General features: G+C 34.6%; 1 protein-coding gene across 1 annotated transcript; it reads left to right on the top strand.

Moving 5' to 3' along the window:
- The first annotated feature begins 4175 nt into the window (after positions 1-4175).
- Positions 4176-9526, top strand: LOC105450666 (paired box protein Pax-1-like). Its single transcript, XM_011690612.1, has 2 exons — positions 4176-4212; positions 8781-9526. Exons 1-2 carry the CDS (start codon positions 4176-4178, stop codon positions 9407-9409), a joined length of 666 nt encoding a protein of 221 aa, XP_011688914.1. The 3' UTR covers positions 9410-9526.
- The last annotated feature ends 1605 nt before the right edge of the window (positions 9527-11131 follow it).

Here is an 11131-nt window from a genome sequence, read left to right as displayed (position 1 = left end):
AATCAAGTAATCAAAAATTTTTTTATTTTGAATAATGATTAATCAAGTAATTAAAAAATTTTTTATTTTGATTAATGATTAATCAAGTAATCAAATAATATTAATTTATTATTAATTTTTTGCCGATCTCTGTTCCGGTCACAATGACAGTACATGTATTTAATTTTACATTCGCACATTCTATTGTCACAAGTAATTCTTTGGTCAATCTATCCAATTTCTGTTCTTTAAAATCAAATTCATATATCCTATGACCATCTTATGGTTTAAGCCCTTCTTATAGTTGACTAATTTATTGACTAGAATCTCGCTCTCTTCTTCTTGACTGTTATTTGGACAACGATGACACATTCGGAGATATTATAAGCGCATAATCCCGTGAATCTTGCAGGAATGTATTCCTGCAAGAGATTTCCACTGCGAAGCAAGACAGAGAATAAGTATGTCACCGTAAATATGTATCAAAAATTTGTATAATAGCGAAAAGTGCCAAAACCCGGCGATTAGTTTTTAAGTGTTTATAATTGTGAACCGCAATGAAATTCTACGTTTCTATGTTTTACTAATTAACTTAAATGTACATTGATCCAATGAATAAGGCAGAAGCCGAAACGTCTGGATTTGATTTTAAATAGAATTGTTTTTGGCTACCAATAACTTGCCTTTGGCTCATTTGCCCTCAATTGTCCATTGTTTTAATTTAATTTAGTGAGTTTTAATCGTTATACTATTTTATTTAATAAATATATTTACTTGGAAAAACACTTTGATTTTACTTCTTTTTGATGGTATTATATTTGATTTGATTTTGTAAAATTGCTTTTTTTAATATTGTGTGCACATTGAAGATAATATCAGTTAAATTTTATTTTTGAATTTAATACAAAAGTTTTTTTCGAGATTGTGTTTATATATTTATGATAATACCACTTGGATTTTGTTTTTTTAATTTAATACAATAGTTTTTTTCGAGGTATTAATTACAAAATAATTTTACATAAAAACATAAAAAAATATATTTGGCGTTTTTTTTTACATTTTTAATATCATTCCACGAATTTTTGCTAACGAGTAAGTTTGTAAGTTTTTGTAACATTTATAATAAAATGATTTTGCGTGATCGTGTTATACATTAAAGATAATACCACTTGGATTTTAAAAAGAAGGATGTTAAAAAAGGGCCGATTTTGGCCCAAAAGGTAAGAAAAAACAATAGTGGTTTTTATGAATTTTGATCTCCTGAATACGATAGAACTATTGAAAAGTTTGTAGCGCTTGGGGAATCTTAACAATTGAGCATAAACACGATGACTCGATGAATTCATCGTTCGACCTGCATTGACCATTGACGGAATGGAGCCTAAAGCAATTTATCCTAATTAACTTATTGTTAGTGATTTGCAAAATAAGCAAATTCATTCCGAGTTTAATTTTGCCTTGATGTAGCAATTGCAAAAAGAGTTTCTCGCTCAATAACATACCAATCTGATCGAGCCTTAAAAATTGCGGATCAGCCAATTTTATCATATTCGGAATTGCGAGCGACTTGGTGTCAATTGCTGGCAACACTGGGCAGTTATTTTGTTATTTTGGGTACAACAAGACACAGAGCAATTAACTGATAACTTGACACGCGAGAATTGATGGTAATCTGACAAATGTGATAGATTTTGCATGACATATTGTTTAAACCAAAAGACCAAATGACTCGTTAAATTCGACAAGCTTCACTTTAATTTGATTGCATGTTGATCTAATGACGAAATTTGCTTCACTTGCATTGTCGAGCAAAATACGTAATTGTTGAACTGAGCCATTTGCGTGAATTACATTTGCAACCGCGGTTGATACCGCGGTAGAATATACTTAGCACTCTCCAATTTGAACGCATAATGAATCGTTGGACTGACAGGCGTATCACTTTCTTGGCTGGCTTTGCTCGTTGATGTTTCTTTGATTGACTTATGCGACTCTCCATCAACTGGTTTGTGACTTAAGATGTTGTGTCAACTGTGCACTCTCTGCAAGAACTTGCTCGATACGATTTGACGAAATGGTCATTTTTCAAATAATTGTTGCAAAGCTTTAATCATTTAACTTCTGCTATTCTGTCCTCGATGTTTAGCTTCAAGACTTTTTCGCAAAAATAGATGAAATGTGGGCCATTGCACATGTAGTTCTGTTCGTGTGAGAAGTGGCGATGAGTGTAATTGGTTTGTTGACCTTGACCACCTTTTCGACTCTTTGATGATGTCTCGGTAAGGCTGTCCGATTTTGCCTTGTGCTGAGAATTTGTTTCCTTGACGGGATATTAGATGGCGTCATTCTGTTAAGTAAGTTGACGTTTCCGTTGAAGAAAATTCATCATCATATCCATCGATGCTGTTTCCTTGTTGACCTCAATGAATTCCTCCCAATGCCGTCTTCTGGTCTTGTTTTTTATCATAAATAAGAGTAAGTCGTCCCACGTGTCAATAGGCAAATTTATGCTTTTCAAAACTCTTAAGTGTTTTTGCATGTAATTGACAAAGTTTTGAATTTTAACTAAAGACTCCTTCTCCACTCGTAGCATCTCGAATAGGCATTGAATGTAACGTCTGCGAAGTGTCTTGTCATTATCGAAACGATCCTTTAAGAGGTTCTAGGCAACGTCATAATTTTGCTTTGAAATCTCTGCTTCGATGGTCTTCGCTGCATTTCCTAAAAGTGCACTAACAAGATATTGATGTTTCTGCACCTTCGGCAACTTACTGTCGTGAATCAGTATCCTGAACGAATCAGAGAATTGTTTCCATTCCTCGATCTTGCCGTCGAAAGAAGAAAGGTTTATGAAAGGTAACCTCACACGAGACTTGACGTTCGCAATTAAATGTAGTCCGTTGTCTGATTGATGCACGGAGAATTGATGTAGCAATTCCACTTGCTGCTCGAGCACTCGTTCCAATGCACTCGGCGTGTCAACGCTTGGATTGCCGCTTGCGTTGACTGCTGTCTGCGACTCAAGCTGATCGAGTCAACACAGCTTTGATCTTGTAGTATTGATTTTCGAATTTCTCTTGTTCCGACACATTTTCTGAAGACGATGCATGCTCCTCACTTGCCTCGATCATTTTTTCCATCACACATTGGAACTTGATCGCATCCAATTTTTCAAGACGCACTAACAGATCTTTGCGCGCAGAAGTAATCCTCTTATTTCTGATCTTATCGACATAGCTTGCGATACGTGTAAGCTTCCTCTTGATATAACCTCTTCGATCACAAAATTCCTCTACTCTCATTGTAAATAATAGCTGGTAAACCTAATCGCGACAGACACCTTATCGCACTTACGTGTGACACGCTGAGATCATTTCGTTCTTGCTGAATTGTTTTCTTGCTGTCTAGATTACTGGGTCAGGGCGTGTGTCCAGGCGGGACGCAAATGGGCGGGCCTTCCTATGGTCTCCTTGGCGTGTTGCGTGCATTCTGGGTGAGAGCTCGGAGTGTTCGGGACACAGCTAAACTGTCCATTCCGCGTAGCGAACCATGTGGGCACTGTTGGATTTTTCCATCGCCACTCTCGGGGCAGCTGATTTTCGCGAAAATAATGGACGGTAATGTTGCGTTTGTCTGTTCGGGTCAAGTAGCACATGAACGGTTGCTTCGGTGGCCGCCGCACTTACATTAACTATCTAGACCGACTGCTACATCGAGTCCTCTGTCTATTGTCCAATCTTGAAACAAATTTTGGTGTTTTTTCAACACGCGCGGCTTTGACGCCCATGATACGCCCAGATTGCGTCGCATACGACTTGCAGAAATTCTCGATGTTTTCTCACGCGCACAAAATTGCCTTGAATTTCTAACCGAATTTGATTTTGAATCTTTTGCCAGATCTGGCTCGAAGAGTCATGTATGGGATAGCTATTGAATCTCTCAATTTGCAAATAATGATAACTGTCTATTTTTCATCTATCTGATTTTACAATTCTTACAATAATGCTTTCTTCACTGTCGCCAATTTCTCGTCGCTTCCCGGATCGTTTGCAGCTTCTTCTTGCGCGATTGTTAGTGCCGCACTCTCGATATTTCCTAGAGTCTTTATGTCTTTGACTATATACTAATAAACTGCCAGTTGTCCTTTTTTCACATGACTTTGTAATGAACATCACTCACGCTAAAATGTTAACTAAATGGTAAAAAATCAAAACACGAAGTCACATTTTGATGGTAAGACAGAAAAAAAAAGAGAAATGGAATAACATATGTTGAGCTGTTTTATCACGTTTAATAAAGTGCATCAAATTAATTGTAGTATAAAAAATGTGTATGTATAAATACACAATAACGAAATAAAAACAACAATTGTTTGAACATATACAGGGTGTCTATAAAGTCTGATCCAGGCCTAATATCTCGGAAACTTTAGGTATGGAAAAATGTTTTAGACAAAAGTTATACGAGTAGGATATCAATGGGAACATATGAAAATATAATCTTGACCTTGGGTGACCTCAAGGCTAGATCATTATGACCGATGTTTTCTTAAATGGAACCCCCCTATTTTTTATTGCACATTCTTGTAACTTACCTCGAGATCTTTTTAAAACACTATAATGAAGCCTTTTTTTAATCAGTACTTTTAGAGTTATGAAAATTGAAAGTTACCGCCGGCATTAGCATTATCTAAGGTATCGGTAAACAATAACTAAAATCTTTTAAATGTTGTTCAGAATCATTACCTTGACAATATATATCAAGATCGAGATCATTAATTGTTGCTCTTATTTTCATTTTTGAAAATTATTTTAATTTTTTGAAAAAAGAGAAACAACCTCCAATAGTAATGACCTTGATATAGGTTGTTAAGCTCATGATCCTGAACAATATTCAAAAAATTTTAGCCATTGTTCGGACAACTTGGATAATGCTAATGTCGGCGGTATTGTCCTCATAACTCAAAAAGTACTGATTTAAAAAAGGCTTCATTATAGTGTTTTGAAAAGCTCTCAAAGTAAACTACAAAAATATATAACAATAAATATAATTCGATTTAACCCTTTGCAGCACGCTGGCATTGTGGAATGCCATCTTTTCCATAACCATTTTCTGAATAACTGGGGTAGTTTTTACTCAATTTTTGAAAACTTTTTTTTGTGTTTTGGTATCAGTTATACATTCAAAAATAACAATTGATGTGGAATAATTTGAAATCATAGTTAATTTTGTTTATACAAATAAACAAACGTTGAAAAATTGCAATTTTTCTGGAGAAAATTCATTATCTCCGAAAGTTCTGAGTTTCCACACAAAGATCTTTCCTCAAAAGTTTTTGGGGTCGCTGATTACGAATTAATGGCCAGATTTCTAAAATCCAAGGTGGCGGATCCAATATGGCGAATCCGAAATCGAAAAGCGATGCAAATTTTATGAAACTGTATTTGTGGGGATTCTCGGAGTCATTGATTACGAGTCTGTGATCAGATTCCCGAAATTCAAGATGGCGGATTTAAATTAAAAAAACGATGCAAATCTTATGAAAACGTATATCTGGGGGTTCAGCGATTTTACACTGGATTAGCACTGTTTTTTTAGATTATAGTTACCATATTGGATTCGCCATCTTGAATTTCAGGAATCTGATTACGGATTCGTAATCAGCGACCCCGAGAAGCCCCAGAAATACATTTTCATGACAATATGCATCGTTTTTTAAATTTAGTCATATTGGATCCGCCATCTTGAATTTCGGGAATTTGATCACGGATTCGTAATCAGCGACTCCGAGAACTCTCAGATATACATTTTCATAAAATTCGTATTGTTTTTCGAATTTGGGTCTGCCATATTGGATCCGCCATCTTGGATTTTAGAAATCTGGCCATGGATTCGTAATCAGCGACCGTTGAGGGAAGATCTTTGCGTGGAAACTCTGAGAACTTTCAAAGATAATGAATTTTCTCCAGAAAAATTGCAATTTTTCAACATTTATTTATTTGTATAAACAAAATCACCTATGATTTCGAATTATTGCACATCGATTGTTATTATTGAATGTATAACTGACACCAAAACATAAAAAAAAGTTCGAAAATTGTGTGGAAACTACACCAGTTATTCAAAAAATAATTATGAAAAAGGTAGCATTTCACAATGCCACCGTGCTGGAAGTTAATATTTTTATATGCAGAATAATTGAGAATTGTCGGGGGCAACAAAAGATCGGACCTCGAAATACCTTAAAAGATACCAGTTGTAAGGTGTAAAAAAATTTATTTTACCTTTTTACACCCTACAATTTATATTTTTGGAAAAAGCAAAAGTTGGAAGGTGTAAAAAGATTTATTTTATCTTTTTATATCCTTCAACTTTTGTCTGAAACAATTTTTTATAAAACTTATGTTTTTTTAGATATTTCGAGGTCCAAACTTTTTCGAACACTGTTTGCCTATAGCGATGTAACGATACGCTTCCGATCCTAGACCCATTTGCAAAAAATGATTTTTTTGATGCCTCCGACAATCTCTGAAGTTTGTCAGTTGAATTTTCGAACACCCTGTGTGTGTGCGTGCGTGCGTGCGTGCGTGCGTGCGTGCGTGCGTGCGTGCGTGCGTGCGTGCGTGCGTGCGTGCGTGCGTGCGTGCGTGCGTGCGTGCGTGTGCGTGTGCGTGTGTGCGTGTGTGCGCGTGTGTGTGTGTGGATGGGTGGGTGGGTGGGCAGGCGGGCGGGTGTGTGTGTGTGTGTGTGTGTGTACCAAATTAAACGCTCTATCTGATTTTGTAATAAAACATACCACATTTCGTTTAATAAAATTAAGTGGACCTTTAAATGACCTTGAAAAACACCATATAAGGGCAATTCAAGGTCATAGTGTTATGTCACCCTCGAAACCCTACAATTTTTGTCGGAAACATTTTTCTCTTAAACCTCGCGATTTCCAAATATTTGACAGTCAAATATTTAGAAATTGGGAGGTTTGAGAAAAAAATGTTTCAGATAAAAGTTGTAAGGTTTCGAGGGACAACATAAGATGATAACATTGGTTTGACCCTAAGTGGCGTCGTCAAGGTCAGGACAAGGTCATTTTACATTTTTTTAATGGAATCATTTTTTGTTGCATATTCTTGCAGCTTATTTTAAAAGCTTTCCAAAACACATAGATGAAATGTTTCTTGGTTAAGTAAATCTCGAGTTATAAAGCTTGAAAGTTACAGTACCACCGGCATTAGCATTATCTAAGGTGTCCGATCAATGGTTGAAACCTTTTGAATGTTGTTCAGGATCATTAGCTTGACAACATGTGTCAAGGCCATGATCATTGGAGATTGTTTCTCTTATTCGTCATTTTTGAAAATTTTTATTTTCTGAAAAAAAAAAAAAACATTCTCCAATAATCATGACTTTGACACATGTTGTCAAGCTCATAATCCTGAACAACATTCAAAAGGTTTCAGCCATTGTTCGAACACCTTAGATAATGCTAATGCCGATAGTACTGTAACTTTTAAGCTTTATAATTGAAGATTTACTTAATCAAAAAACATTTTACCTATGTGTTTTGGAAAGCTTCCAAAATGAGCTACAAGAATATGCAACGAAAAATGCTTTCATTAAAAAAATTCAAAGTAACCTTGTCCTAACGACGCCACTCAGTGTCAAACCAATGTTATCATCTTATGTCCTCCTCAAAGTTCCAAAACTTTTGTCTGAAACATTTTTCCCTAAAATGCACTGTTCAAAAGATATTTGAAGTGATCGATTAAAATGGGACACCCTGTATACTTTCCGATTCAGTTTAGACCATTCTATTTGCATATGAGCATTGTCCTAAGTATTCTAAAATACTCTGTGTGTATGTGCGTGCGTGCGTGCGTGTGAAGACATGTGCGAAGCTGTATCTTTCTCATGTCCTTGTCGTGAGCCTCGTTAGTGCCAAAAAAAACACCAATGTTGAAATGAGTATAACTCTGTGAAAAAAAATTGTAGAGACCTCAATGACCTCGCGTTCTTCTCGTCTTGGAAAGTCTTCTGGAAACAAGCCCTCATTCGACCCCACATGTCACTTAAGATTTTCAATCCCTTTCCCCCTCGTCTCTCTTGAAGGCTTGAAGTGGGTATTTTCAAGATTAAATGATAGATTACATTTTGCCAGTGTAAACCTATAAATTTCAATCCAATATCTCGAACCGTTCAGAAATTATTTAGGTGGCCCCGAACTTTTGGCAGTCTCTGTATATTGGTTAACGCAATGTTATCACCGCTTTGGTATTTGAATGATAGCCCGTCCACTCGGCAAGCAAAGAGATCATTTGCATTACTTGGTTATATCTGAAATATATTTTCACTGAAAAAGCTGTCTGATATGTTCACCAAAGATTTAATAAAAAACCACTTTGAGTATTTACGTTATCAACTTAATATTCTTAATATAAAAATGCAAATAGTTAGAGAGAATAGTGTTAGATAGTATATTGTTTGCCATACTTCATTTATATCGATGATTAAATTTAATCTTCAATGTTTACACAAGATAACCAGAGCAATATCCAGTGCACCGAGTATAATCAAGTATGCGTATCGCGCTTTCAGTTGCGACCATTAGAAAATTTGCAAGTACTCTACACCTAGTTAATCTCTTGTGTATTTATTCGTACAATTCACGTTGAATAAACACAGTTCTTTGTCATAATCACGAGCATTTTATTTCAATCAAGACCATAATTACACAAAAATCTGGCAGAAAATTGCATCTAATACTGATTACTAATTTATATAATAAGATATTAATTATGTTACAGAAAATAGCAGTACTGAAATTGGGGTACAGCAACAATCACAACAGCAGCAACATCAACAACAATATGGAGAAGTAAATCAATTAGGCGGTGTATTCGTCAATGGAAGACCACTTCCTAATGCTGTCAGATTGAGAATAGTTGAGCTTGCACAATTGGGTATAAGACCATGCGATATCTCGCGACAATTACGCGTCAGTCACGGGTGTGTCAGTAAAATACTAGCACGCTATCACGAAACGGGTAGTATTCTGCCGGGCGCAATTGGTGGCAGCAAACCACGTGTGACTACACCAAAAGTTGTGCAATATATTAAACAGTTAAAATTAAAAGATCCAGGAATTTTTGCTTGGGAAATCAGAGATCGACTGTTATCTGATGGTGTTTGCGACAAATATAATGTTCCATCAGTGTCCAGTATATCAAGGATATTAAGAAATAAAGTTGGCACAACGACAACTATGCATCATCATTCACATCACTCAGCTCATCATCATCACCATCATCATCACCATCTTTATGCAGCCGCAGCAGCGGCTGGTGCAGCCCTTTGTCCAGTGCCGTATCCACCGACATCTTATCATCCGACAGCGCCGCCTTCCATTCCACATCATCATCATCATCAAGGTTAGTATTTTGTGTATGTTAATTTGAAGTATAAAGATTCCAAATGAGAAATTTGTTTACATGTTTTTATTAATTTCTTTTCTGTAAATTGATAAAGACTAAAGAATAATTTAGTCCAAATGTTAAATTTATATAAGATAATTTAAAATACTAATTCAATTTTATCTTATCCAACTATTATATATCTTTATAAAAAGATTGAAAATAAGTTTATTTTATTTTCTAAAATTAATATTAAATATTCATGTATACAAAGTATTTTATCACTACGTAGTTGAGTACTATTTAAAAACAAATTTCTAATGCAATTTAAAGTCAATTTTTTTTAATCCAAATGCCAAAATAGTAATAACTTTTTAAATTTATTTATATTTTTAATATTAAACATGTTTGTAACTATGGTATAAATATAAGGGTATACTCTTGCGTATGGTAAAGCCAGACAACCAATGAGAATTGTAACTTGATACGTTACCATTACATGGCAAATTCAAACGCTTAAAAATGAAATAAATGATGGTAATGTCAATACATTAAGGAATAAGCAAAACGATTTTACGAGAATAATAAGAAATAAATATTAATGTGTCATATCAGTTTATATATTAACTGAAGCTAAAATAAATATTGGAAACATGCAATTAATTGTTAATTATAAAATTAAATATGTTAATAAATTCAGCAGAAGGGGCATTTATGTAATTATTAGTTACTTAATCAAAAATAAAATTTTAAATTTGTAATAATGTCTGAAATAAAATAATACATTAAAAAATAATTAGCGATTAATGTGTAATTTATTTTTATTGTAATGAATGCTGCCCATCTTTGGATAGTTGATATTATTTTTAAAATTAAATAAAAATTAGTATTAATATATGTATTATCTATACATGTAATGATTATATAATTGTTTTTCGTGCATAAAAGTAACGGAGTAATTTCAAATAAATATAGCCACAAATGATCAATTGACGATTATTGTGTTCATAATCTTTATTATTGTATTGTTTCCACACATGTAATTTTTGTAAAACGAACAAATGTATTATGTAAGTAAATGAAATTAAGTAAACTGAATTAAATCAACTGAAATGAAAGAAATAATGAAATTACAGCACCTGAAAAATTATGAAAGTTTTTGGAAAGGAAAAGAAAACCGTAGTATAAAATTATATACAAAAACTCAGTTTAATTATTTACGAATTTAGACACTTTCTTCTTGTTTTTTCTAGTTCTATTTTGTAACAATATTTTACGGTTAATTTCTCGTACTCGAACGTACGTTCACGTCCTTACCAGGCATAAAATTACCTCTGTAAAATTTTAATACACACTGTATACAATAATTATTTTCGAGAGAACATATAAAATTTAAACGAGCATGTGCGCCCGTAATACCGTAATACCAAACGGCTCCAAGCGTCCGCCGTCCGGCCGTCTGGCAGCCATATTTTATCCGACTGAAATATGCCGGACGTTACCGAGACTGCACGAATGTGACGTAGGCAAGCTGCTGCGCACGAACCTTCTAAATTCGTCCACCGGATGAACATACTCTTGTTTCTACCATGATTGAAACAAAATGATAAAAGCGTTGAGACATTTAAATGACATTCGCACCGCTGCAAATATTAAGACGCGCAGTCAGTCATTGCGATTGATTTCAATGAAAAATTCGGTGTGAAAAATGGAACATTTTTTCTAGCTGCAACTCCATTTGACTA

The sequence above is a fragment of the Wasmannia auropunctata genome, unplaced genomic scaffold, assembly GCF_000956235.1.
Source record: "Wasmannia auropunctata unplaced genomic scaffold, wasmannia.A_1.0 LD336058.1, whole genome shotgun sequence".
Lineage (NCBI taxonomy): Eukaryota > Metazoa > Arthropoda > Insecta > Hymenoptera > Formicidae > Wasmannia > Wasmannia auropunctata.
The sequence above is the reverse complement of the archived record's forward strand: the minus strand, read 5'-3'. Positions and strand labels throughout refer to the sequence as shown.

What these genes read in the sequence shown, in the direction of transcription:
- LOC105450666 (XM_011690612.1), top strand. Translation starts at nt 4,176, where the DNA reads ATGGTAAAAAATCAAAACACGAAGTCACATTTTGATG. An exon ending in CACGAAGTCACATTTTGATG is followed by an intron (nt 4,213 to 8,780) that starts GTAAGACAGAAA and finishes ATTATGTTACAG; the next exon opens with AAAATAGCAGTACTGAAATT.